General features: G+C 50.8%; 1 protein-coding gene across 1 annotated transcript in view; it reads right to left on the reverse strand.

The window, feature by feature from the left end:
- Positions 1-26,771, reverse strand: part of ASCC1 (activating signal cointegrator 1 complex subunit 1) — an 857,123-nt gene that overhangs the window by 423,877 nt on the left and 406,475 nt on the right. Inside the window, exon 6 of the mRNA XM_069610516.1 lies at positions 7,148-7,284. Coding sequence (XP_069466617.1) covers positions 7,148-7,284 — 137 coding nt within the window. The remainder of the gene's footprint in view (positions 1-7,147; positions 7,285-26,771) is intronic.

Here is a 26,771-nt window from a genome sequence, read left to right on the forward strand (position 1 = left end):
GCATGCTAAAAGTCTCAACAATCCCCAGTAAACGGGCTAAAAGTAGAGCGTGCGATAATAAATATTCCCAAACAGGTGCACAAAGACTTTCCCGGTATTCAATGATGGACAGTTACAAGCCTTAGTCGCCCCCAGCCATCCGGCTGACCCTGCAGCATTCAACAATAATAAACACGCAGTCCATTCATAGAAGCACGTGCAAGCACCAGAGTCAAAGTCCCTCACACTAAAAGAGCAGAACACTTCCAGGCAGGTATCCGTGAGTAGAGTTGCTAGCTCCCTCTCATGGAACTGCCCAAACTGTCATCGCAGGCTGTCGCACGCATCGTCATGTAGCAGCTGGGATTACGCCTCCAAGATCATAGAACGCCTTTGCTTGGCTGCAGTTTTCTAACCAAAAGGCAGCTCATGTGTGGATGCGCATCAACTCAGGTTTTTGAATGACGTAGATCAAAGGCTTGCACTGCAGCAACATGGGTACTCCGAGCTCTAAGGTCCAAGCGCCCCTTGCCTTTACTTTCTTTGTGCTGCGCCTCACTGGCGGTTGTCAACTGCAACTCGCAGAGTGCTTTCGGAAAAGTTGTATCGCAGTTACATAGATTCATTTGGTCAGGTGACTTATCCAGACAATGGCAGCCACAGCACCAGGAACAGTTGTACAATAACGCAAGATGTGAGTAAATTCGTCTTTTTTTCTTTTTTATTACACATGCTTACAATTGCACTGATCACCATCAAACCAAGTAAAAAAGTTGCTTGCAAGGGTATATACCATGGTACATGCAAACGCATCAACAGTGATGACTCATTCATCACTATCTCCAACACTCTTGCATGCCACGTACAAATGAAAATTACCCCAGATATCTCTAGGACGGCACAGATCTTCCATGTCGTTGGCCCATAACATATCTCGAGTCCAGTTTTCAAGTGTGGGAACTTCCTTCCATGTCACAAGAATATCTCTATTGGCCAGTGAAAACCCCAAGTTAACAAATTTGCGCTTCACTGGTTTACATTTTTTCACATATCCCAATAAACAGTCTAATGGTGTCCATGTTAAGGATTGGCCCATTATCTCATCAATCGTATCACATATAATTTCCCAATATACTGATAATGCCTGACACGCCCACAGCATATGCAATATGTCAGCATCTGAATTATTGCATCTAGGTCATCTCCCTTCCAAGGAAGGAAACAGTTTCTTGAGACCTGCCGGGGAGAACTGCGTTCTGTAAAGAATCTTAAAGTGAATAAGCCTGTACCTTGAATTCAACAATACTTGCTTTGTTAACCTGCATATCTGTGTCCACTGTGTGTCTGTAATGGGACCGCCAAACTCACTTTCCCACTTGCCCCTTATGTCAACTGCCTGCAAGTTTTGAGTCGTCTGTGCGATTATATATAATGACGATATGGCTTACCTCCCCATAGCCAGTGACAATAAGTAACTGAGGCATGGGTGCGATGTAGGCCACGCTGAAGCTATAGCAGACCAAACATGATAATGCTGGAACTGCTGAAGCGGCTTGTCGCCTATACATATATATATATATATATATATATATATATATATATACCTTAATCATGTCCCATGTACCAAAAACACCCAAATGATGGATACCACCTCCCACCAATCGCTGTCAATGATTTATCTCATGCAGGATTCAAAGACAGTATGCCCCAAATCGGTATGGCTTTTTTGTATAATACTGTCTTCTTGGGGCGATTTGTTAGCTTAGTCCAAGCCTCGTGTGTAGCTTTGACCAGGGTCCAGCTGGTGTGTACTATGATGTATGTTGCCTGTGATTAAATGTACAAAAAAGGTCAAGAAGAGCACCCTGCCTCTCCGGCCTCATGTGCAATGACATCAAACCACAATCTAACCAGTGTGTCGTATAATGTGCTTGCACTGTCAAGTAATATAACTCAAAGTCATGGGCTGACAGTCCACCAAACTCATACGCCTGTGTGAGACGTTGCCATTTTGCTCTAATCTGTCCCTTCCAAACAAAAGAAGAACACAATTTACCTATGTCATTAAACAACCTACCTGGCCACACTGGTATATTGCAGAAAAGGTAGAAAAATTTAGGAAAGATAGGCATTTTTATTAATGCAACCCGCCCCATCAGTGATATGGGAAGATGGTTCCACCTTCCAGTTTTGTGGTTATTTTGGTCACTAAGGTGTCCTAGGTAAGTGATCTAGTGAGTGCTGGAGAGCGCATAATCTCCATCCCTAGGTATCTAATACTCGCGGGTGACCATTGCAAACCAAAGGTGTTATGAGGTTTAGGTGTGGCACTTGTTAACAGACATATTCCCGACTTACCACTATTTAAACACAGGCCAGAGTATATTCCAAACTCACATACCGTTGTTAGAATTCTCTGCAGATGGTGTTCTGTAACCCTTATTTATAACATTATATCATCTGCATATAACGTAATAAGTTCAGACTGGCCTTTTATGTTGATACCAGCGTGATTGAGGTGGGCACGCATGAGATCTGCCAATGTTTCTATAACTAGGGCAAATAACAAGGGTGACAACTGGCACCCATGTCCAGTGCCGCCCTCCAATGCTAATATGTATGAAAGCATACCATTCACATATACTCTAGCGTATGGTTGCAAGTACAATATCGTTACCCACTTAATAAAATTCGGTCCAAACCCATAGTTAGTCAATGTCCTAAATAGGAAGGTCCAATACACCGTATCTAATGCCTTCAGCATGTCAAGTGAGACTGCAACTCCCTGACTTCTGCGGTATCTGAGTGATTATATTGTACATCTGACGTATATTAGACGCCGTTGACCTCCCTAGTATAAACCCTGCTTGGTCTTCATGAACCATATGTGGCATTAATGGGTTCAGCCATGTTGCCAAGATTTTTGAAAAACATTTTTGCATCAGTATTTACTAAAGACAATGGCTGGTATGACCCACAATCATCCAGAGACTTGCCAGGTTTGAGTAATAGAATGATTATAACTTCGCGCATTGATTCTGGGAAAGTCCCCACTTCTAGGGCTTCGGACCAATCCGAGAGCAGGCAGGGAGACAGTTTGTGTGCAAACTCTTTGTAAAACTCTGCGCCCTGTCCATCAGATCCTGGGGCTTTCCCTTTTAAGGAGATCCTGAATAGCTTTATTAACTTCTGCCAGCCTGACCGGTTCTTCTAGTGTGTTACGCGCCTCGGCCGATAGGATTGTCATAGGGATTTTTGCAAGATATTCATCAATTTCTAGTGCCGTGGCTATGCCTTTCAGGGTGTACAATGCTTTGTAGAAGTCATAAAACACCACGTTCACATCACTGTCTAGGTTAGCCACCGTACTGTCAGTCTGAATTATGCACAGGATATTTGAGCTTCTCCTATCAGTGTGGATTGTTCGCACCAGTAGCTTCCCTAGCCTATCCACTTCCCAGTATCTGCGCAGCCGCTGCCCTGTCAAAATTGCACAGTTCCCTGTTGGCTAAATTCTGATGGTTATCCAGGGTCACCTTGATGTCATTTCTGGTCTTGGGAGATGGATCTACGGTGTAACTTTGCTGTAGTTTTGTAAGTGTGTCTTCGCACCTTTTCAGGTCTCTTCTAATGTCTCGCAAAACCCCGTGTTCTGTGGATATAGCTATACCTCTAATGTATGCCTTAAATGCCTGCCACAGTGTGGCGTGTGTGTTCACTGATCCTTCGTTGGTGTCAAATTAATTGGTGATGTGTTCTACTATGTACTACTGGAAGACCTGGTCCTCTAAAGATGCAGGCTTGAAGCACCATTGTGGTCTTGTTATGGCGTTCCCTGGAATATGTAGCGAAAGCAGCACCCGTGAATGGTCATATAGTGTTCTAGGGAGTATCCGGCACTCTCCTACCCAATTGAGTGATCTGTGAGACACCAGCCATATGTCAATACGTGAGTGCATGTCATGAATTGACGAGTAAAAAGTATATTCACTCTGAGTGTTGTTTAATGCACGCCACACAATCCTGAGCTCTAAATCTTCACTGCAGGCCTGTATAGTGCAGGCTTCATTAGTCAATGGCCTGGGTATTGTGCAAATACAGCCTAGATGGACATCCAATATAGTGGTAAAATCCCCTCTGCAGATGACAGATGCAGTAGGGTATTTAGCGCATTCTTAGAACACATCCCTACAGAAGTCTGAGTCATTAATGTTGGGACCATATACATTAATCAAGAGAACCTTGTAATTTCCTACCATGCACAAAGACAATCCTCCCACATTCATCGCTCACAGTTTTAAGATGCAAAAAGGGGAGGGAATGATGTATCAAAATCATAACTCCACGTGCCGTGGTGGAGTAGGACGTGTAATATCTTTGGTCACCACAACCAGGGGCCACACAACGCAGTTGATGTTCTAACATGTGGGTTTCCTGAAGATATAAAATCTTAACACCCAGCATTTTGGCATATGAAATATTCTTGTGTATCTTTATTGGTAACCTCAGGCCCCGTACATTCCAGCAGTTGCCACTACAGGTGGGGGGGCCCACACAAGACCAATGGGGTCTTTCCTGGTGGCACGTGGAGATAAAGGATTATTACTATCAACACATCATTACTGGATCATAATGGGTGAGTAATTCACATAAAACAGTATCAGGTCGCCACCGGCTCACGTCCCGATGGTAGTGGGATATTAGCTTCCACAAATGCTATGGCCTCCTCTGGAAACGTGAAAAAATAGATCTTGTTGTTATATTGTATACGTAGCCGGGTGGGGTAAAGCATGTTGTATGTTATCTCGCACTCGCCTATAATACGAACATTGTTCCACCTTGATCTTGCTTCCAAGTCTTCACATCTGGCCTTTACAGTACTGATATCTTTAGTTGGAGTTATCACATTACCCTGCAATGATGTTATGGCATCTTCTGTAGTGCTAATCTGATTCTCTGCCTCTGTTATCCGTTGAGTAGCCTTTTCACATTGCGTGCGTCTTGATGTGATGTTAGTAGTTATGCCATCAAACTTGTCATTTATGGAAACAAAGCCTCGTTGCATTGAGTCCATGACCCCTTGAAGGTCAATGGGTGGTGAGGCTTGGGACTCTTCATCACGTACATGGCTGCTTGTGCCTTCTCCCGCCATCTCCGTGGACTTGGGGTTTGGCTTTGTGAACTTGTCAATAGTGCCACTTTTCTTGTGCCCGGTTCCCTTTGTCATGGTATACAGTAGTCATGCTTATAGTGCTTTAAAAGTAGTCTTATGGGAGTAGTTGCCTCTAAATTTCCTATGGGTCAAGGGAGATGTCCCTTCCAACAACTCGCTGTAGCTCTGTGTACACGTGGGGGCTATCGTGGAAGAAAGATGAGGCAGTGGCACTGCGTACTGGCAGCTGTTCCAAAGTAATTCCTCACCATATGGTATAATTTGCTGCCCTAGGCTGTGCTGTGTAGTAACAGGATCAGGGAATCCAAGCGTGACCGACGGTCCCTCCCGAAGGAACCGAGCCGGGTGTTCAACACTCATAGTCAATCATTATATTCCCTATAGGCTGGTTCCCCAAAAGTACGTCAGTGTGGAATGTAGGAAGGCCAACTTCAGATCAATGCCCGCCGGAAGGTCACGTGTCGGCTTGATTACTCTGGTCCCCCCTTACCGTCTGGGCCGCATTCAGCCCCGTCTTTTCTAATGCTGCAATCCGGATGAGAAGGTCACGGAAGGGCGTCCAGCCCAGCCAGACCGCATGTAGTCCGACAAGCTCCTCTGGGTACCACAGCTCTCAGTACCCACTGCAAGTCCACTACTCTCAATGCTCTGACACTGAGTCACAGCAGGGTGGGGCTAGCAACGGCATCTCAGCTTCCCGTTTCCAACAACGCAAGCGCCCAGGTCCGCAGCACGGAACTCGGCTCCAGCTGTGCCTCCACTCGCAATGAGTTTGCACCCACCCATGAACTAGAAGATCTTGAAGTTTTAGCCAAGTATGTCCATGCTTACATCTCGCTATTTAGTGAGGGCACCCCACTCGATGCAGAGCTTAAACGCAGTCCGTCATCTTGGCAAGCCACGCAACAGCGCCCCACCGAGTAAATTCATCTTCATTTCCCATCCCACACATGCCCTCACTCAGAGTATGCGCAAAAGCAGAAGACATATAGGCAGGCATGGGACATCAGATCTTCAAAATAGCAAAACTGACTATGGGTGGTGTGTGGTCGGCTCAGGAGGCATCATCCACCACATGCATCTGGGTCCCACAGGTAGTTTGTGAAGGCCCCCCTAACACACACACACACCCAACTGCGGTCTGGGGCACATCACATGATGGTTCTTGGGGTTGCTGGTCCGTTTCGGTTTGAGTGCAGATGTAGAAAACCCAGAACCCTGCAAATGCACTGATCAGACTAAGAAAAGTATTGCACCGTGGATAAATGGTCAGGGGAAACTATTAGTGAAACCTTACCTGTAGGCAGGGGGAAAAAGCAAAGCCTGCAGTTTGGGAGAGCCCCTCCCCCAGCTCACATGTGAGTGTTGGTGCAGTAAGTAGGAAAGCAAGATAGGCTTGGGTAATAGGGTCATGCCCCAGAGACAGGCAAGCATGGTAGGACCTGGCAAGGTACGAAGGGACCCCTCCCCCTTCTACCTTATTTCTGGCGATGGTGTGGACCATACTGCAGAAAAACATCACATTTCAACTGGAGTGCCTGGTTGGGCTGGTGCTGCTATTTTGTAAAAAAGGCAAGGTGCAATTAGAAAAGACGTTTTAACTGCATTTGTTATTAGGAGCAGGGATATAGGAGGCCGTCTTTAGGGGAGCTTCTTTGTGGGATCAAGGTGGCTGTGCTAAGTCATCCTTAATTTCAAGTTATTAGTTCTGATTTTAATGGTTGTTGCTCATCTCACAGCACTATTCAAATAGATTGCAGTTGTTAGTGCAGAGCTACAACAACAATCAAAAGCCACTGAAGTTCTAAACACCAAGCTATTTAATTTAAGCTTTGATAACCGAATACCAATTGTGATATTAAAATCAATAGTCAATGTTATACTAGCCCCCACAATTATCGTATATCTACAGACTACACACAGAGCAGTATTGAGAGGCGTTTTCTCGATTTCACAGAGGAGTTAGTTTCACATATTGGTTCCAATGTCACTCACTCGATGAAGTCCACTTTACACCGTTGAAGGAGCTCACAGGCCCGCTGCACTTCCTTCTCATTCAGCAACACCAGTGTTCCGATTGTCAGATGCAGCTTTGCTGGATTCTGAAAGATGCTGCTATCCACTCCGTGGTCCTGCACAAGTATGACACACAAAATGCGAAACATGAGTATTAAACGTGTTGCAGGGGTAAGAATGTATGACTAGACTTATGCTTTAGATCTCGCATTATTCGGCTTTAAATCAGATATGCCACAATGAAATATTTAAGAAATAGGTGCAATGTGCAGATTCAAAACAACAAATAAGGAGGCACGACTATCTAGGTTTTTGGGAAAATATTTTCTGCTTGAGCTCTGGACAGTTTTCACTAGTGTGCGGTTGAAGAGGAGCAAGACATGGTGGCCTGTAAATGTCTGAATAGTAACAAGACAAGATGGAGCTGTGATGTTCTCGGTTTTTGCATATGCCTGTGTTACCTTTCGGGCTCAGAAGCTGCTATTTGCAATTAGGGGAGATCAGAAGGTGGAGACTGGGTTCACACAACGTGCAGCTGTCGTACATGGCAGCATAAGGCTGCAGTCCATGGAAGCCATGTCAATGTAGATTCAAGGAGGAATCATTTTCTTAAGCAGAGATGCAGGAATGGGCCTTTGATGGCAGAGTAGGCTTCAAGGCTCCGGGCGAATGAAGGCTGCTGTCCCGATACAACATTAGGTGCCAATAAAATGTGAAAGTGACAGGTTCTATTCCAACATGGGGAGTCATTCCGAGGTTGGAGGTAAGGGAAAAACGATGCCGGTAAAGGATTACTGGCATCGCTTACCACTCCAGGCAATTCCGACCTGCCAACCCGCTATTAGCGGCACAGTAAATAACGGTGCCTCTAATGGCGGCAAGGGCGCGGGCACGCGGCCCACCATACCGGCAATACCGGCATGCTGCAACTGGGAGGAAATCACAAGTCAGGCGGACAAGCAAATACCGGCATCATGAAGGCGCTAATAGGCGATACTGGCATCGCGGACCAACCGTAAAATGCCATGTGCAGTGTTCCCAACTGCCACAGGCGCACACAATCAGCACAGGTGGAGGCAATGGAGTCTGGGCCAGTACAAAAGTAGCACACCCACACACCACACCCCCTCCAACATCAAGATGATACCAATAGTAGTAGCACTACTGGATCTGGAGGATATGCTTGCATTGCCACACCAGCAACAACAACAACAACAGCCAGCACCACAGAGGAGACGCAGGAGGAGAAAGAGGGTGCCACAGGCCCAGCATGCCCCACCAGTGCAGCCAGCGTTACCACGCAGGCAGCCCCCAATCCCTTGCATCAGAGCCAATCCTTTCAACCTAAACCCTGAGCAGATCCACACCCTATAACGTCTGGACCGGGTCACCATCACCACCATTGTGGACATGATACACAACGACATTGTCAGCCTCATTGAAATACGCACCACCATCCCCCCTCTACTGAAGGTAGTGTCTGCGCTCCACTTCCTTGCCACAGGCACCTACCAGCACACAGTGGGGCACATGCATGGCATATCACAACCCTTATTTTCTCGCATTCTGAACCAAGTGCTGGATGCCCTCCTTAAGCACACAAGGGACTACATATCCCTACCACGGACTGCCAAGGAGATATTTGATACAAAAGTTGGCTTCCATGCACTGACAGGCATGCCAAATTGTGTAGGTTCCCTCGACTGCACCCACGTGGAGTTGGTGGTCCCGCATGCCATGGAGGTGGTGTACCGCAACCGCAAGCAATACCACTCCATCAATGTGAAGATGGTATGCGACACCAGCAAGATCATCACACATTGTTGTGTCCGATATCCTGGATCAACTCATGACTCAATGGTCCTGCGGAACTCCACGCTACCACGCTACATGGAGCGACATGCTGGACAACGTGCCTGGCTGCTTTAAGTTGCATGACTGGCACATGGCATTGAATTGGGGGGGAGAGATGCACACAACGCCATGCTGTCAATGGTGATGTGACTGCACGATGTGCACATCACCGAACACTGTGCCCCAAAGCATCACAAACGGTACATGACACCCAAATCCCATAGGAATGGAGTAAGGTTGACACCTATCACTACAAGACTAACAGTAAACCACCCCACATCCCACAACACGCGCACCACTCATCAGCAGACCTCACCCTCCGTAACGCCATCCAGCAACATGCAGTGCATATGCACTATGTTGCTATCTCCAGCAAATCACCACACAGGAAAAGCATCCCTGGGAGTGCATTGAGCTGAACCAACAAGGGAATCCACTGCCTGACACAGGGCTGCCACACCCATAGGAATGCTGCATGTCACCATGTGAAAAATCAGCGCTGATTGCCTAATATTGCACAGACTACTGCCAACGCTCCCTGTAAGTCAATCTCACAGAACACAACACATCAAAAATTTGACACAAACACAGCTGGATGCGTACACGATGCATGCGCAACTAGAAGTCAGTGCACACCATGTAACATCTTGAAGATGCAACCCACACCATTAGTCCAGGGTAAAGGCCACATTGAGGGCATGAAAATGGCGTGCATACATCCAGGGACATGTGCATGTGACCAACGATAATCTGCAGGCATGTGTGACTAGTACAGCTGTCCATCATGATTCGACTGACATGTACTTTTTGTTGCCTCCCATGCAGGTGCCAGTAGCTATCCCTTGAAGCCGTGGCTCCTCACCCCTGTCCGAAACCCACAGAACAGTCACGAGGAGGACTACAATCGTTCCCACACCCATACCCGTGTGGTCATTGAGCAGACCTTTGGCCTGTTGAAGGCACGATTTCGCTGCCTTAGCCGGTCGGGTGGGGCACTCCTCTACAGGCATGAGAAGGTGGCCAAGATCATCATGGCATGTGTCATACTACACAATATGTGTATCCGCCGGAATGTGCCCCTGCCCCCTGACATTGAACTGCTACCACCTGGTGAGGATGAAGGTGATGAAGAAGATGTGGCTGGAGGACATCATCGCGGTGCCGATGCACAGGAGAGACGTGCTGTGCGCCAGTCAGTGATTGCACAATTTTTCTGACACACATGGCTGCAGAGGGTGTCATGACAGTTGGACAGAGGGCACTACATGTGGGGGTACATGTACACTATGCACTGTATATGAATAAATGACACATGCGCAATGAATGTCCACTCAAGTATTTCTTTTCACACAACAGGTGTATTAAATGTAGCAATGATAACGAAAGTGCAAAAACCCTTCACCACCCTCACCCCTCTCCCCCTCCCCCCACAACTCTGCCACACACCCCCCCACACTCCCCCCAAAAATGTACCATCAAGTCTCCAATGCCTACAGGAGGCTCTCCTGACTATCAATCTGGTCCAGGTGGCGGCATTTCTTGCCGGCGCAGGGTACGTGCTGAGCCGCGGAGCGGGCTCGTCTGGGTCGAGCTAGATGATGACGGTGTGGCCGCCTGCTCGGATTGGGTAACCGGATGCCCTGCCTCCGTGGCATCGGCTATGCGGCCTAGTACCTGGCAGAGGGTGGAGACCTCCTCGCAGAAGCGGCTGGTGTTATCAGCAAATATTTTGGCCATGGAGGTGGTGTTCTCTGTGATGGACCTGCCTACAGAGGCGATGTTCTCACGCCACTCCTGTCTAGCTAGTGTGTTGTCCTCGACAAACTGCCGCACAAGGGCAATCAGCTGTTCTGACCGCTGCGGCCCTGGGGGTGCACCTGTGGAGGTTGATGGTCCCTGGATGTCCTGCTCAGCCTCAATACTGGGCAATCTGGGACTGAAGTGCCCTTCCATTTGATCTTGCCCAGACTGCTCCGGGGTGGTGGCGTGGTCAGTTTCGAGGGAGGATATTTGGGGGGATGCCGGTGGACTGGGCGTGCGGACCACTTCTGATGCATTGTCCTCAACAGGCACCCAAATGTCATCATGTGGGTCCTCCACAGCCTGGGGTGCTGTGGCTGCTGCCTCCCCAGCCAAACTGGACTCCTCAGACAGTGGTGCCTCGCCTGATTCCTCAGGATGGCCAATGGGTGGTGGCGCTTCGGCCTCTACAGCCCTTGGTGGCACTGGTGTACTGCCAACCTGGGGTGTCTTGCCTGGTGGTGCACGGCGGCCCCTTGGTTGTCCCTTCGAGGTCAAAAGGCGGTTGGCGTCATCCTGGGACCTCTTCCGGGGTGTGGTCTTTGCAGGGGTTGCGTCCTGCCCATCGCTGTCATGGTCAGAGCCTGTGGGGGTCGAAGAGAGGGACGGAATGAGTGATGTTTTGATAGGCATCATACATACATTTGGACAATTGATCATCCACACAATTGAGGGTAATAGGCATTTGAGTTTGGATGAGCAAGTTGTTTGATACATGGGTCGGTTATGCAGGCATACGTCAGCGTCACTCATGTTGGCCAAGAGCTATGCTATCTGACATGCATTTTTGTTGGGGCCTCTATGCTGTGTGCCTCATGGCATTTACATCTTTGTGTGGTATGTGTCAGGTACGGCATTGCCTTGCTGCAGGCATCTGCATGTGTCTATGATGCGTCCGCCTACTTTGCTGGGAGTGTGTGTGTGTGTTGGACCATGGCTTGACTCTTTGGACTGACATATTGGTTGACTTTCATCAGACTTGGCATTACAGTGTTTTCTTAGGACACTCACCTCCATCGGCCGATGTTGTGGCGCCACACTCCATCTCGCCAACACCCTCTATCCGCTCAATTCCGATCATGCTGGCACAGATGTCTCCCATGGGGTCAGCTTGATGGGTGAGCTGGGTCCTCCTCCTGTTGCCATTGCCTGGCTCCTGTTGACTGAGAGAATATTTCTCGCAAGTCGTCCCAGCGCTTAGAGCAGTCTTTGGTGGTTCGTGGGGTGTTTCCCAAAGCACTGACTTTCTGTGCCACAAGTGCCCAGATCTCCTTTTTTTTTAATATGGCCTCCCTCTTCATGCTGTTTGCAAAGACAATACCCGGATGCTCCTGCAGTGCCCCGGCCAGCATCTCCAACTCATCAACGTTGAATCTCTCCTTGCACAGGCGGGGCAGCTCCCTTCTTCAGGGCCTTGGGCATAGTGGTGTGTTTGGAAATGTTTTCTGAAAAAACAGCAGAGTCCCACAGGTCTTGTGTGGTGAGGATGGCAATGGACTGCGTTTTTAAAGATGGCCGCCGTGCTCCTTCCCCTTCCTGTGCGATGATGCTACCTCCGGTTCTGCTTATTAGCGGTGACCGTTATTAGCGGTGACCGCTAATGCCGCATTGAGCCATGTCGGTAGTGCTATCTGTGCTATGCATGATGCCGCTAAGGGCATTTTTCGTGCCTTTAACGGCATGGCAGTAATGCCCTTACCGGCATGGCGCAAAGCTCGTGCCCGCGAAGTCGTAATAGTCCTCTATTAGACTAATGGCTGCACAGACACGCTATTTATACCATGCCGGTAAGGACGGTTACTTACCTCCAACCTCGGAATGAGGCCCATGGCCTTCAATATTGCTAAATCTCCTTTGAGCCATTGGAAGCACATGGCAAAACCACCTGCGAAAGGCACCATCCATAGGAGAATTGAAAGAGGCGGTCTCATTATTGAGGTCCAAGATACCCCCTGCCCTTACCAATACTCAGACTCATTTTGGAGTGACTGGCACAACTGCAGGGGAAAGTGAAGCGAGTGCTGGTGATAGTCAAATCGAATCACCATAGTGACTCCTGTACTCCTTGTCGAGAATCCCATTTACTCCAAACTGAGTTCCCACACACAGGGACGACTAGAACCATTTCTTCAGCAAACATTTTTTTAAAAGTAGTAACTCGATTTGAGTAGTTTGCGCTACTGTGCACATTCAGCAGTGCTGCTCCAGGCACCGCCCCTGACTCATCCAATTGATTACTTTTTTAAGGCAGAAAGCGAGTTGGGGATATAGGATAAAGGTGAATATGAACTAGGAGTACTTTTTCTAACTTTCACTTACCCCTACTTCCCGCCCTCTTCTTTCCCTACTCAAGGGAGACACACAAATAAGCAAGCACAGAAGAGAGTGAGCCCTTGCTGATCTATATAATGTTTTCCAGTACTTTTTGGACAAATCGAGCATCAGCCTGCAAGCTATGATGCCCAAGTGTTGGCTCAGGCGATGACCTCACAGGGCACAGGACATTGGAATGCCATAGAAGTTAGCCAGAGACAGGCAGGGCAAAGAAGAAGAGAAAAGAATGGAGGCGAGAGACAGTGAGCGAAAGAGAACAGAGGGAGAATGAACAAAGGGATGAAGAATGGGAGAAGGAGATATGGGGCGCAGAAAGAGAAAGAGAAAAGGCAAGAAGAAGAAAGGAAAAATGATAAACGAAGAAGGGACCAGAGGGAAAGAGAAAGGAAGAAAGAGAAAGGGAGAACTAGCAAGATGCAGAAAGTATTAGGGAAAGCCAACAAAAAGAAGTTGATGATATTTTCGGGTGGCATACGCTCCCAGACAGATTTAATTTTAGTATTCATTGAGCGCACGTACACATGGGGGAATCTTGGTGCTAAACCCACAGACAAACCAACAGGTATGCAAAAAGAAGGAAAAAGAACTAGAACAAAAAGGTTTTTAAAGAATGACGCAAGGAAAGATGGTCTTGGATACCCCGAAGGGCCAGGGGGTGACCGTTCCACAGCCTTGGGGCTGCAACAGAGAAGTTCCGCCCACTAACTCGGGGCCTTTGAATGCGAAGCACAAAGATACTAAGACTGTTTTTGTGAACAAAGAGGACGACCTGGTGAGTAGGGTCGAAATTTCCTTTGGAGGTATTCAGCTCCAATTCTGTAAAAATGCCTGATGCACCAGGCACAGGGATTTAAAATTGATCCTTTTAGCCACTGAGAGCAAATAAAGCTGGCCCTAGAAAAGGGAAATGTGTGCTGTAGATGGATGAACTCTTGCAGCAGAATTCTGCAAGAGTTGGAATCGATCAGTCAAGTAGTCTGGCTCGGCAAGCTATAAAGCATTAAAATATCAGCCACGCTTATAACCAAAGAGGCAACTGCCGGGATGTGACACTTGGATGGGATGAAAGGAAAATATTTACGAAGTGTCCTGAGTTTAAGATGTCGAAATTGGTACACCGACAATACGTGGTCTTCCATAGAGAGCAAAGTCGACAACTTGATGCCAAGGATCTTAACCACTGGAACTGGTGTAGTAAAGGGGCTGAGGGCTGTCAGCCAATGATCCAGTGTCCAACAGGAGGAGAAAAAGAAGAGGGAGAAGAGCTTGTAACCAGTACCTCTGTCTTGTCCCCTTTGAACTTCACCAGTTGTTGGTCATCCATCCCTCCACAGCCTCCAGGTAACCCAGTGACTGTGAGACAGTGCCAGGTTGGACAGACTCCAACGTCACAATGATTTGGTTGCCATCAGCATAGTAGTAACAGCGGAAGCCATGGGAGTGGATGAGTCAGACCAAAGGATGGATATAGCTATTACATAAAATAAATGTCAGGGATTTATTTGAGTAATGAATTCTGATAGTAAGTTACAAAAACTTTGTGAAGTGGTAATCCCCCCTTGTGCAGAAGAGTGAGTGGATAGAGAGAAAACTAAATTGAACAGTGCCCTAGGCTGGTTAATTGCAGATTTCACACCAGTCTTGAAATAAGTGCGCTTAACATCACGAATCACTGTGTGACAGTATCTTGGCGCAGAAGATCTTCGTCCACCGGACAATAAGAAGCCCTTTCATCGATAGTCTGCTTTCGTACGCTTCAGTCTAAGATTTTAATCATCACTATACCAAGTTGGAAATGAATGAGTTGTAGATGCACACAACTTCAGTGGTGCAAAATTATCAGCAGTGCTGTTACAAACTGAGGTCAGCACAGACAAAGTAAGGACCTCTTCAGATGCACAGTCACCACCTCCATCTCAGAATAGCTGAGTTCACAGGCTACGTTGCTGGTTCCTTGATTCGAGAGAATGAGACCGGAAGTGGGAACAGAAAGAATGAGAGAGAAGCTTAGAGAGACGAGACACTGCTATGAAGTTGATGACATTATGAGCAGACATGAGTTCATGGATAATGAGGATAAGAGGTTATGAGAATAATTTGTATCCAAGATGGGAAGAGAAAGGATGGCATTGGAGCAATAGTTTTTCAGGATAGAGAAGTGTGAGAAACCTGAAGGTGTCTAACTAGCTAGTCCACGGGGATCTGTCATCCAGGTGGCCAGGACACGGCCATCGCTACTGGATCCAGTTTCTGGGGCTGGACCAGTGAGGGAGGGTCACCTGGATGGCGGGTCCTTGGGGAGTGGGACACTGACTGGTGAGAGAACGTATCCCCCTTTTTTCAACACCTTTTCCCCATCCTTCCATGTATGATATTCCAAAACACTGCCCCCCACCCCCTTTTCGACACAAACACTTTCGCACAGTATGAAAGACAACAGACTAACACCAGAGCAGTTTACCTGACATGTCCCAATACAAGGGCCAGGTAAAGTCAGGCAATTGACCAGACTCACCCACACCTGATGCCCATTTCCCTTCCCCACAGGGATAAAAGGTGGTGCACGAAAGCACAGGACGTGCAAGGCAGACCGCACAACATGAGGGCTAACTCAGCATGTCAGTTCAAGAAGAGGCAAAAGATGGCGAATATCGGGAGGGTGACAAGGAGAGAGGTGACCTTGCCCTTTCCGATCAAGGCTCGTGAAACCTCAGCAGACGGAAGCATAAGACCACAAAGGCCATTGTTCGTTGCAGCAGATGTCAACAGTACATGAGACCCTCTTCCGCTAATAACCAAGCCGGGGAGAGACGTTGGTCTCCGTGGTACCAACCTTGACTCGAAGGAGAAAAAAGCCACGTGGTTCATCACAGCTGGTGAGTTGAGGGGAGAGTCGATAAGAAACCGAACTGTGCTGAACGAAATGTAGCAAGCAGCTAATCTGAACGTTTAAAAGATATAAAGAAACTATTGAGAAAAGAGGATAAAACCAACAACAGAGGAGTCCGGCACCACATGGGTGCTCAAACAAGAAAGAAGCTCTGGGCGATTATCCGATGGTATATATTACCATAACCATAAGGCCTTGGAAAAAAGCAAGAAGAGTTCAAAGTGGTCATACAGGGGTCTCGTAAAATCGTCTGTACCGTCGAAAGTCTTTGACTGACAGATGATTGTGAAAGAAAGGTAAATGGATCGTGCTTGGTGAATTGAGCGGTTGGACAGAGTGTTGTAAAAGTTGGCGAGAGTGAACCCGGCAGAGGGAAGCTGACAATTAGGTGCAAAGCCTGAGGAACTGTTTAAAATGACATTAAGACTTGTGAAAGTAAGAAGCATTAGAAGACCATAGGAAGTGAATGGTCTCCCTTGTCAGTTGGGTCCAAGCCGGGTTGAGGGAGATTCAGAGGTAAAAATTCTTCACCCAAAGTCATTTTGCAAAGGAACATTTTGTTTGTTTCTTTGTTGTTGAATACATCAGGCCTCGAAGGTAAGAGACCTTTTATTGAAAAGAAACTTAACCATCGAAGAACCTGATAACTGTAACAGAACTGTCGGCTTCTGCTGAGAAAGCTTGAGTGTGTGCTGTGCTTCAAAGTCCCACCTTGTCCTGTGCTGAAAAGCTGGGGAAGGGATACCCCTGGCAATCACACCCTGACTTATTATTTGTGAACACTTCTTTCTTTATAGAAGGAACAAGTTACTTACCTGTAATTGTTGTTCTCTAGCATGGGTCTGGCATGGATTCACATGCTCATGAATATTCCCTGTCGTCAGGCCGGGAATCCTTTAAATCATTATCAGTTTTGTTTCTGTTCTGTCTTTCTCAGTAGTAACCAATCAGTGGTCTCTGGGTCATACTGCCCCCAGCCAATGACTGCCCTCTCCCTAAGCCCCACCTCTGGCAGCCATCTTCAGATTTGGTAGCACGCAAAGTGGCAGTATGACCAAGTGAAGAGCCGCAGAGGGGTAGGAGGGAGGGTTTGCATGTGAATCCATGCCAGATCCATGCTGGAGAACAACAGTTACAGGTAAGTAACTTGTTCCTTCTCCAGCATGGGGTCTGGCATGGATTCACATGCTCATGAATGAACAAGTTACTTTCTTACCTGGTAACGTTCTTTCGATGGGATGGTCCGACGACGTATTCCATATCTATGACATGTAATCACCACAGCTGTGCTGCTTCGGAAACTTTTTCGGCGTCTGCGTCCTGCGTCGATGACGTCGATGCGCCGTCGTCGAGGACCTCCTCCGACGTCCGACGTCATCCGATGTGATAAGTAGGACGCACAACGCCCATAGCCTCAGTTCCAGTTTTTTCCCCCAGAACGTGTGACATAAGTCAACTGCCAGTCAGACACAAAGCCTTGCGGAACGTAAGCTGCAATCGCAAAAGAAATTCTGCAGCGGGGAAGGCAGGGCGGGAGCGATATGGAATACGTCGTCGGACCATCCCATCGAAAGAACGTTACCAGGTAAGAAACTAACTTGTTCTTCGAGGGGATTGGGTCCTCCGACGTATTCCATATCTATGACAGACTCCCAAAGCAGTACCAAAAGCAAGGAGGAGGGAAAGAATTTACAATCAAAATTTAGAATAGCCAATCAAATAGCAGAGCAAAGGACCGCCTTGCCAAAGGCCAGATCCTGTGCTCAGATGGAATCGAGGGAATAGTGACGTACAAATGTATGTACTGAAGCCCAGGTGGCTGCATCACAGATGTTGCGAATAGGAACACCCCTCTGCAGGGCAGTAGACGCAGCCATACCCCTGGTAGAATGGGCCCGCAAGCCAGCCGGTGGGTCCTTACCCGCCAAGCGGTAGCACTCCGAGATTACCAAAATAATCCAGCGAGACAAAGTCTGTTTCGTCACAGCTTGTCCCAAACGCTTCCCAGCGTAACCAATAAAGAGTTGATCATCCACTCTGACCCGGGACATGCGTGAAACATAAAAGCTCAAAGCTCTCCTAGGATCAAGCCTATGGAGCCTCTCCTCTTCCTTACCAGGATGCGGAGGAGGATAGAATGCCGGAAGAACAACCTTCTGGGCCAAATGAAATACCGTCACTACCTTCGGAAGAAAAGAAGGACGAATTCTAAGGACAACCCTGTCCTTGTGAAATACAGTGAAGGGAGGCTTAACTGAAAGTGCCTGTAACTCACTCACTCTGCGAGCGGAAGTAACCGCAACTAAAAACACAGTTTTCAGAGTTAACAGCCTCAAAGGGCAAGAATGTAAAGGCTCAAACGGAGCACCCATAAGAAACTTAAGAACAAGGTTTAAATCCCAACCTGGCACCAGGAAAGGTGACGGAGGGAACACATTAGTGAGCCCTTTCAGGAACTGTGAAATCAAAGGGATTTTAAAGTAAGAACATTCTTCAGACGAGCGCTTAAAGATGGACAGCGCCGCCAGGTAACCCTTAACGGTACCCACTTGCAAGCCCCTGTGGGCCAAAGAAAGTAAAAAGGACAGAACCATGGGGATGTCACATGCAAAAGGATCCACATTCTGAACTCTGCACCAGTCGCAGAACTTACGCCAACGGCAACGGTACAGAGACTTTGTTGCTGGCCTTCGGGCCGAAAGCAACACCTCCATCACGTCCTTATACCTCAACCTTTCAGAAGCCAAGCATGAAGGTTGAGGGATCTGACCTCTGGATGGAGAACCTGACCCCCCTCCCGTGAGAGCAGATCGTCTCGGTAGGGAAGACGACGTGGAGGGCAGATGGATAAGTCGAGAAGGTCCGGGTACCACGTCCTCCGAGCCCACGCCGGGGCAATGAGGATCATCCGGGAACCGAACTTCCCTAACCTCCGCAGCACTTGCGGGATGACGGGGACTGGAGGAAACGCGTACAGCAGCGGGAATGACCACTCTACCACAAACGCGTCTCCTAAGGCTCCTTTTGGTGGAAATTCCCGCGAGCAAAACCTTTCGCACTTCTGGTTGACACTGGAGGCGAAGAGATCCACTTGAGGGGTCCCCCAAAGGGCGAAGATCTCCAGGAGAATCTCCTGAGCCAACTCCCACTCGTGAGAGATCGCGCTCTGCCTGCTCAGAGCGTCCGCCGTCACGTTTTCGGCTCTGGCCAGATGAACTGCCGAGATCGAAACTTCCTGCTGGATGGCCCAGAACTCGAGCTGCATCGCCTCCCTGCACAGAGGAAGTGACCCTGCCCCCCCCTTCTTGTTGAGGTAGTGCATGGCCACTGTGTTGTCCGTCAGGATCAGGACAGTCTTCCCTCGCACAGACGGCAGAAAAGCCTTCAGGGCTAGCCTGACGGCCCTCAGCTCCAACAGATTGATATGGAGTCTGGGCTCCGACGGAGACCAACGACCGCTGACTGTCAGCCCGTTGGCATGAGATCCCCATCCCGTGAGGGACGCATCCGTCACGATCGTCACCTCCGGCCAGGGAAGCCAAAATGGAGCCCCCTTCATCAAGTTGCTTTCGACGGCCCACCACAGAAGGTCCCGGGCGACCGAGGACGGCACCTGAATCGAGTCCGACATCCTGCCGGAGGACTGCGACCATTGCGTCTTGAGTGCCCACTGCAAAGATCTCATCCGCAGGCGAGCCTCTGGCACCAGAAGAATGCAGGATGCCATGAGGCCGAGCAACCTCAAGAACTCGAACGCTGGGAGCGTCTGGGCATGCTGAAACTTGTGCACCATCTGCTGAATGTGAAGAGCCCTCACCTGGGGAGGAAAACACTGCCCCAGGGAAGTGTCGAGCACTGCTCCGATGTACTGGAGCCGCTGTGTTGGCGTCAAATGGGACTTCTTTAAATTGAGGGAGAAGCCCAGCCTGTGAAGGGAGCGACAGGTGACCGATAGATGATCCAGGACTTGCTCGGGAGAGCTCCCCCTGATCAACCAATCGTCCAGGTAGGGGTAGACGTGAATCCCCCCTTGCCTGAGATGCGCTGCCACCACCACCATGAGTTTGGTGAAAACCCTCGGGGCGGAGGTCAATCCGAACGGCAGGACCCGAAACTGAAAGTGCGAGTCGCCAACCGCGAACCTCAGGTACTTCTTGTGCTTGGGATGGATCGGCACATGGAAGTAAGCATCCTTGAGGTCGAGTGACACCAACCAGTCCTGAAGCTGAAGGGCCTGGAGGACTTGAGAGAGAGAGTAACCATCTTGAACTTGTCCTTCCTGAGGAGTCTGTACAAACCGCGCAAGTCCATGATGGGTCTCAATCCCCCGTCATTCTTCGAAATCAAAAAATAAGGGGAATACCATCCCTTGTTCCTCTCCGCTACAGGCACCAGTTCTATGGCGCCTTTCTCCAGCAGGGCTTGAATTTCCTGCGCAAGGAACGGATCCGGACTCTGCAAAGAGAGGATCCCCGGGGGATTGTCGCGAGGCCTGTGCCGAAAAGGAAGACAGTAGCCGTGGGTTATGATCTCCAGAACCCACACATCTGAAGTAATGGCTTGCCACTCTACAAGATGCTGAGCCAGCCTTCCCCCAACCGGCGAACCATGGGACATGGCCTCACGACAGAGTGGGAGCGGCTGCGGCGTTACCTGAGGGCAAAGAGGCAACTGCCCGAGCGGCCTTGGCACCACGGGTACCCTGTCGTCCACCTCTGGTACCCCTGCGTTGGCCTCTTTGACTGCCAGCTCCTCTCGCTTTACTGAAGGATGAGTAATAGCGAAAGGAACCACCCCTCCACTGCTGTCCCCTAGGACGAAAAGGCGGAGGTTGGCGAACTGCAGCGCCCAACGACTTCGCTGCAGCTTTTGAGGTCTGCAACCTCTCAAGGCTCTCGTCAGCCTTGCTGCCAAAAAGGTGTACACCATCAAAGGGCATGTTGAGGAGCCGGGACTGCACATCAGGCGCAAACCCCGACTTCCGCAACCACGCAAACCTGCGTATCACGGTGCTCGCCGCCATGGACCTACTGACGCATTCAGCTAAGTCCAAACCCGACTGAACGGACTCACACATGGCATCCTTACCATCCTGGACCATAGCAAGGAAACCATCCCGTTCATCCCCTTCGGGAACATGTTCAGCCGCTAACGCAACACAGTTCCACAGAGTGTGCGTGAAACGTGACAAGGCACAAATGGAGTTGGCCGCCTGAAGCGCCATACCACCAGAAGAAAACACTTTCTTCGCCCAGCCATCAAAACGTTTGTCGTCCCTATCAGGAGGGATGGTAGGGTACGACGCCTGCTTCGCCGGGGCCGTGGCTGCCTGCACCACCAAACTCACCGGAGTGGGGTGCCTGGTCAAGTAGCAGGGGTCGCCACTGGCTGGACGGTATTTCCGCGACAAGGATCTGCCCACCGCCGGGAGACTCTCCGGAGCAGTCCAAGCCGCCGCCACCCTTCTCTGTAAAGCCATATGGAACGGCAGAACCGGGTCAGTTGGGGGACCAACATCAAGGATGTCTGTCAGATCATCCTGCACAAACTCCCCTGGGGGAGCAGACCATCCCAAGTACTCAGAAACCCTAGCCATAAGGCGCCGGTACGAGGAATCAGCATGAGAGCCAGGCTCAGGCCTACAAAACTCCACCTCCGGAGAGGTGTCCAGTCCACTGGCATCATGCAGTGACTGTCTCAACTCGTCAAACTGACTATGGCCCGAGACAATGTCATCCGGAACCTGACTAGGAACCAGGCCATCAGAATCCTCATCCGCCTCTGAAATATAGTCCAGGCGGCGAAAAGAAGGCACTCGAGAGTGCTTGCTCTTAACCAGAGCCTTCCTAGGGGGTCCACCCGTGCCCTGGGGTACCTCCGACACGAAAGGCGTCGATGGCGTCGAGCGAATCGGCGCCAGCGTCGAGAGAACCGGCATCGGCGCCGAGAGGATCAGCTTCGACGTCGAGGAAATCGGCGTCGACGTCAGATGCAGCGCCTCCAGAATCGGCGGCGTCGACACAGCCCTCGAGGCCGGAGCCCCGAGCGTGTCCCTCGACGACCTGAGCGTCGACGGCATCGACGACTTCCTCGGAGCCAGAGCCTCGAGAAAGCCTGTCGACGCCCTCGACGCCACAGACGTCGAAGCCTTCTTCGAAGACCTCACAGGAGCACACGGTCTCGAACGCGTCGAGGACCGGGACCTGGAACGGGTACGTCGAGAACGAGTCCCCTTGTCCGAACGAGACCTCTCCCGTGACTCGTGCCGACCACTCTTGCGAGCGGTGTCTCTCGACCTCACACGACCGACCCCACTCGGGGGCGCGGACGGCTGAGTACCCTGCGACTCAAGAATCGCCAACATCTTCTTCCCGAAGGAAGCCCATTCCTCCGGCGTCGCACGGCCCGAGGGGTAAGCGACGTGCCGAGCAGAGCCCTCCGAAGAGGACCTGGAAGACGACCGATGTCGGGGCTTCCGAGAATGCCTCGAAGAGGCAGAGGAGTGGCGAGACCGACTCCTAGAAGGAGACCCACGAGACTTCCGACGATGACACGGAGAGTCACCCCTCGAATCATCCGTCGAAAGCCCCGCAGACTTCGACTTCCGGGGCTTGGACACCCGACCTACCGACAACTTCTTCTTACGTTCGCGTAAGGCTTTGGACATGAGCGACTGGCAGTGGATACAGTCATCCATGTCGTGGGCCTCCCCGAGGCACCAGAGGCAGGCGTCGTGCGAGTCCTTCACCGACATCTTGGACCCACACTCCCCGCACTTCTTGAAACCCGGACGCGGGGTCGAAGACGAAGTAGACATCTTCAGAAGGATTTTCACAAACGAACAGGTTCGAAGAACCGAGACGAACAGAACTCCAAAAGAGTCGAGGCGTTTAAACCGAGAAACACGAAGCAACACGTACTTATCACATCGGATGACGTCGGACGTCGGAGGAGGTCCTCGACGACGGCGCATCGACGTCATCGACGCAGGACGCAGACGCCGAAAAAGTTTCCGAAGCAGCACAGCTGTGGTGATTACATGTCATAGATATGGAATACGTCGGAGGACCCAATCCCCTCGAAATAAGAATACATAGCAGTACACACATGCACAACCAAAGGGAGGTGGCAAAGGCTCAACATTAAGCATTACATCAAAAACTCAACATTAAGCAATTCTTACCTCCTCACCAGGCTCACCTTAGGCGAACAGGTTGCGCAGCACCGCTTGGCCGACCCTGGACTCCTCCATGGAATCCCGGTCGACGCAGTAGAATCTCGTGAAGGTGTGCGTCGACCTCCATGTAGCAGCCCTGCAGATGTCCAGCAGAGGCACACCAGACAAGAACGCCGTGGTAGCAGTGATAGCTCTGGTCGAATGGGCTCTCGGACGGCCAGGAAACGGCCGGTTTGCCAACTGATGACAGTGCATGATGCAGCCAGAGAGCCATCTGGAAATGGAAGCCTTCGAGAGAGCCTTCCCTTGGTTCACAGGTCCAAAGTTCACAAATAGCTGTGATGTCTTCCGAAAACTCTTCGTGCGGTCCACGTAGAACTTCAGCACTTTAGCCACATCCAGCGAGTGCAAAGTCCTCTCGACCAGTGACGAAGGCGACGGGAAGAAAACAGGTAACACCAAGGGCTCGTTGAGGTGGAAGTCCGATGGCACCTTGGGAATAAAAGAGGGGTGCGTCCTCAGCACCACCCTCGTGTCATGAAAAGTCAAGTATGGAGGCTTGCAGGATAGGGCCTGGATCTCTCCCACTTGTCGTGCAGAGGTGATGGCCACAAGAAACGCAGTCTTCCACGACAGGAACTTCAACGGTGTTGAATGCAGGGGCTCGAATGGTGCCCCCATGAGCCTGGTCAGCACCACATTGAGCTCCCACGCCGCGGCAGGGGCCTTCACCGGCGGGAACGATCAGAACAGTCCCTTCATAAATTCCTTCACCAGGCGATGGGACCACAAGGACGCCCGTCCTGTGGTTCTGGTGTATCGGGAGATCTCAGCCAGATGTATCTTGATGGAGGCGTGAGCCAGTCCAGCCTTGGCCAGCGACAGTAGGTACGGCAGCACTTGAGGGGCCGTAATCCGTAGAGGGTTAATCTTCTGTGCATAGCACCAGACAGAGAACCTCTTCCACTTATGTCCGTAGCACTTGAGAGTTGAGGACGCCCTGGCCTTTGCAAGGACCTCTCTGCAGTCAGCTGGGATATCGTACCCTCCAAACTCTAGTGCTGCAGGAGCCAGGCCTGCAAGTTCAGCGACTCCAGGTCGTGATGAAGTATGACGCCTCCTTCTCTGGAGAGAAGATCAGCGTCCGTCGGCAGCTTGACTGGTGGGGACGCTGAAAAGTCCAGAAGGTCCGGGAACCAGATCTGCCTCGGCCACACCGGTGCGACGAGGATCATCCTGCACCGGGATCTCTTTAGCTGGTTGACGAGTCGGAGCAGCAACGGCAACGGAGGGAACGCATATAGGAACAGGCCGTCCCAGGGGAACGAGAAAGCATCGCCCATGCTCCTCGGCTGGGGAAACCTGCTGGCGAACCTCTGGCACTTGGAGTTCATCGCCATCGCGAACAGGTTGATCTGCGGTTTTCCCCATCGTCGGAAGAGTCGATCCACTTGATCCTGACATAGTTCCCACTCGTGGCACGAGCGCAGCTCCCTGCTGAGTGAGTCGGCGATGGTGTTCTTTATCCCTGCCAGATGAAAGGGCACCAGAAACATCCCTGGGGCAATGGCCCAATGCCACAAATCCTGGGCTTCCTTGGAGAGGGCTGGGGATCTGGTTCCTCCCTGCTTCTGGATGTAGAACATCGTGGTGGTGTTGTCGGTGAAGATTCTCACCACCTTGTCCTTGAGGGATGGGAGAAAGGACCTGAGGGCCCAGAACACTGCACGGAGCTCCAGGATGTTGATGTGGAGCTTCTTCTCCTCCGGGAGCCAAAGGCCTCTCGCGTGAAGTTCTCCGGTGTGCGCTCTCCACCCTTCCAGGGAGGCATCTGTCGTCACCGTTATCTGGTGGGATGGGGTCTGAAAGTCTGTGCCTGCCGTCAGATGAGCGCGGGTGCCCCACCACCGGATTGCTTGTCGGAAGGTCTCGTTGAGCGGGATCCTGTCCTCGACGCTGCAGAGGGCGCATCCGAAGCCTGCACAGGCGCACAAGATATATGCAGGAGGACATCATCCCGAGGAGGGACTTGATGGACCTCACCCTGGCCACGTCCATGGCCAGCAGACGCTGCACCTTGCCCAGGATGGCCTTCGTCCTTTCCTCCGACGGCGAGGCCAGACGCGCCACTGTGTCGAGCTTGGCTCTCAGAAACAATGCGACTTGCGACGGGACCAGGTGGGATTTGGGAAAGTTGATGGAGAATCCCAGGTCTGTGAGCAGCTGGACGGTCTTCGCTGTGTGATCTACGGTGAGCTCCCTTGTCCTTGCTCGGATGAGCCAGTCATCCAGGTAGGCGTAGACGTGGATCCCCTGCAAGCGCAGCCGCGCCGCCACCAGCGTGAGGCACTTGGTGAACACCCTGGGTGCCGACTTCAATCCGAACGGGAGGGCCTTGAACTGGTAGTGCCGTCCTTGGACCACGAACCTGAGGAACCTTCGGTGTCCTTTTAGAATGGGTACGTGGAAGTACGCATCCTCCAAATCCAACGACGACAGGAAATCGCCCGCCTCCAGCTGTCCCAGCATGTGCTGGAGGGTGACCATCCAGAACTTCTGTGTCTTTATGTACTTGTTCAGTCGTCGCAGGTCCAGGATGGGGCGCCCTCCTCCTGTCTTCTTTTTCACGAGGAAGTACCTTGAGTATACTCCGGAGCCCCGAAGCCTCTTCGGGACAAGCTCGATGGCACCTTTTTTGAGCATCCCCCTTACCTCCAATAGCAGTTGAGGAACGTGATTTTCCTTCCTGGCCACTGGTGGAATGCGGGGGCACTTTTTTAGAAATTCGAGGGCGTGCCCCTGGGCCAGGGTGTCCAGCACCCAACGGTCGGTGGAGATGGACTCCCACACGCTGACGAACTTCGCCAGCTGGCCTCCCACCGGGGTGCTTCGGTGGGGGCCCGACACCGCTGTCGGGCCCCCACCCCAATCTTGCTTGGAGGACGCCTTGCCGCCTTGGCCTCCCTGGCGACGACGGCGGGTCCACCCGACTTGCCTCATCCTCTATAGGCTTCCTGCGACGAGGAGCGGGCCGCTTGGCGGTACGTAGAGGAGCCACCGCTGAATCCCTTGGAGGCACCCTGCTTGCCTCCGGTGCTCCGAAAGGACGGCCTTCGTTGCCGGAGAACGCCTAAGGCCTTAACTGTCTCCGTGTCCGCCTTGATGGCTTGGAGGGACTCATCCACTGTTTTCCCAAACAGATTGTTCCCGTCGAACGGCATGACCAAAACCTTGGCTTGTACGTCCTGGCGGAAATCCGTCGCCTTGAGCCACCCTTGTCGTCTAAGGCAAAAGCCGTTGCATAGCTGGCGGAAACCGGTGTCGGCAGTGTCCGTTGCCACCGTAATGGCATGGTCCGCCGCCACTTCGCCTTCTTGCAAGATCTCCAGGGCCTCGGTCCTCTTGTCATCCGGTAGGAAGTCCAACAGGGGGGCGATCTTGTACCATAACTGTGTCGTAGCGGGCCACGATCGCGTGGGCGTTGGCCGCCTTAATCGTTGTTGCCGCCGATTAGATAACTGGTCGTCCCATTGCGTCCAGCTTCTTTC

The sequence above is a fragment of the Ambystoma mexicanum genome, chromosome 8 (genome assembly GCF_040938575.1).
Source record: "Ambystoma mexicanum isolate Mex_15411 chromosome 8, UKY_AmexF1_1, whole genome shotgun sequence".
Lineage (NCBI taxonomy): Eukaryota > Metazoa > Chordata > Amphibia > Caudata > Ambystomatidae > Ambystoma > Ambystoma mexicanum.